At 54.6% G+C, this 1771-nt stretch overlaps 1 protein-coding gene across 1 annotated transcript; it reads left to right on the forward strand.

Annotated features, from left to right (window-relative positions):
* The first annotated feature begins 308 nt into the window (after positions 1 to 308).
* LOC122545265 (zinc finger protein 664-like) lies at positions 309 to 728 on the forward strand. The gene has a single exon (XM_043684359.1). It carries the CDS (start codon positions 309 to 311, stop codon positions 726 to 728), a length of 420 nt encoding a protein of 139 aa, XP_043540294.1.
* The last annotated feature ends 1043 nt before the right edge of the window (positions 729 to 1771 follow it).

Here is a 1771-nt window from a genome sequence, read left to right on the forward strand (position 1 = left end):
AAATCAACAGATGAAGGGCTTATGCCTGAACCACTGACTCTCCTGCTCCTCAGATGCTGTCTGACCTGCAGTTTTCTACTCTGATTCTCCAGCATTTGTGAGTCACTCAATCCACCGGGACTGCAACAATTTTCAACTATGATCCAAATGGTTCCTGTTTCAGTACGCATCAGTGGGACTGGAAGAGAGACCCTACTGTTGCAGCATCGCACTAAGTGTGGAGCCTGAAACAGTTATCTGGCCTGGAAAGAGGAATTCAAGGCAGGGAGGGAACATACACGCGTTTGTGTGCAACTGTAGCTTCGGCCATGGAGAAACCATGGAAGTATGACGACTGCGGGAAAGGCTTCCGTGTCCCGTCTGCCCTGGAGACACATCGGCGCAGTCACACCAGGGAGAAGCCATTCTCCTGTCCTGAGTGTGGGAAGGCCTTCAGTGATTCCTCCGCCCGGCTGAGGCACTTGCGGGTTCACACAAGGGAGAGGCTCTTCAGCTGCCTCAAGTGTGGGAAGGCCTTCAGTGATTCCTCCGCCCTGATGAGGCACCAGCGGGTGCACACAGGGGAGAGGCCCTTCCGCTGCCCCGATTGTGGGAAGGTGTTCACTCGCTCCTCCCACCTCGTGATTCACCGGCGGGTCCACACCGGTGAGAAGCCCTTCCCCTGCCCAAAATGTGGGAAGGCCTTCAGCGATTCCTCTGACTTGGCTCACCAGCGGGTCCACACCTAGCGAGAGGCCATTCACCTGCTCTGTCTGCGGCAAGTGCTTTACACACTCTTCCGACCTGCTGAAGCACCAGCGGGTCCACACTGGGGAAAGGACCTTCAGCTGCTCTGTGTGCGGGAAAGGCTTTACCCAGGCCTCCCACCTGCTGACACACCGGTGGGTCCACACTGGGGAGAGGCCATTCACCTGCCTCGAGTGCGGGAAGGGCTTTGCTGTCTCCTCCACTCTACTGACGCACCAGCAGGTCCACATTGGGGAGAGGCCGTTTGCCTGCCCCGAGTGTGGGCAGAGGTTCACAATGTCCTGCAGCTTGGACAAGCACCAGCGGAGGCACCAATGCTCCTAACAATCAGATTCTGCCGGTAACGCTGCTGAGGGTCACCCCCAGGACTGCACCTCCTGCCCTATCTGACAGTGGGGGTAGTAGGAGAGTTGGTAGGCTTTTTTGTTTTCTACTGGGGGAGTGGGGGGGAAGGGATGGTCGTGGCTCAGTGGTTAGCACTGTTGCCTCATAGCACCAGGAACCCAGATTTAATTCCATCCTCATGGTGACTGTCTGTGTGGCGTTTGCATGTAATTCCCCGCTGTCTGCATGGGGTTCCTCTGCGTGTTGCAGTGTCTTCCCAAAGTCCAAACGTGCGCATGTTTGGGCGAATTGGCCAAGCTGAATAGTCCCATAGTGTTCATGAATGTGTAGGTGTGGTGCATTAGTTAGGGGTAAGTGCAGAGTGATAGGATAGGAAAATGTGTCTGGGTGAGTTACTCTTCAAAGGGTCCCTCTGAACTTGTTGGGCAGAAGGGCCCGTTTCCACATTGTAGTGGCTCTATGTTTCTATGAACCTTGCTTCCAGTGGGCGCTGCTGCTCATTGAGCCCAAGACCCGCACAAACCTACGACCACAAGGCCATTGGAGCAGAAGTTAGGATATTTTGACCCATCGAATCTGCTCCACCATTTATTCGAGACAAAATAAAAAACTGCAGATACTGGAATCTAAAATAGACAAGCAGGAAGCTGGGCACAATAAGGCAGGCAGCACCAGGAGG

Source organism: Chiloscyllium plagiosum, unplaced genomic scaffold (assembly GCF_004010195.1).
Source record: "Chiloscyllium plagiosum isolate BGI_BamShark_2017 unplaced genomic scaffold, ASM401019v2 scaf_22280, whole genome shotgun sequence".
NCBI lineage: Eukaryota > Metazoa > Chordata > Chondrichthyes > Orectolobiformes > Hemiscylliidae > Chiloscyllium > Chiloscyllium plagiosum.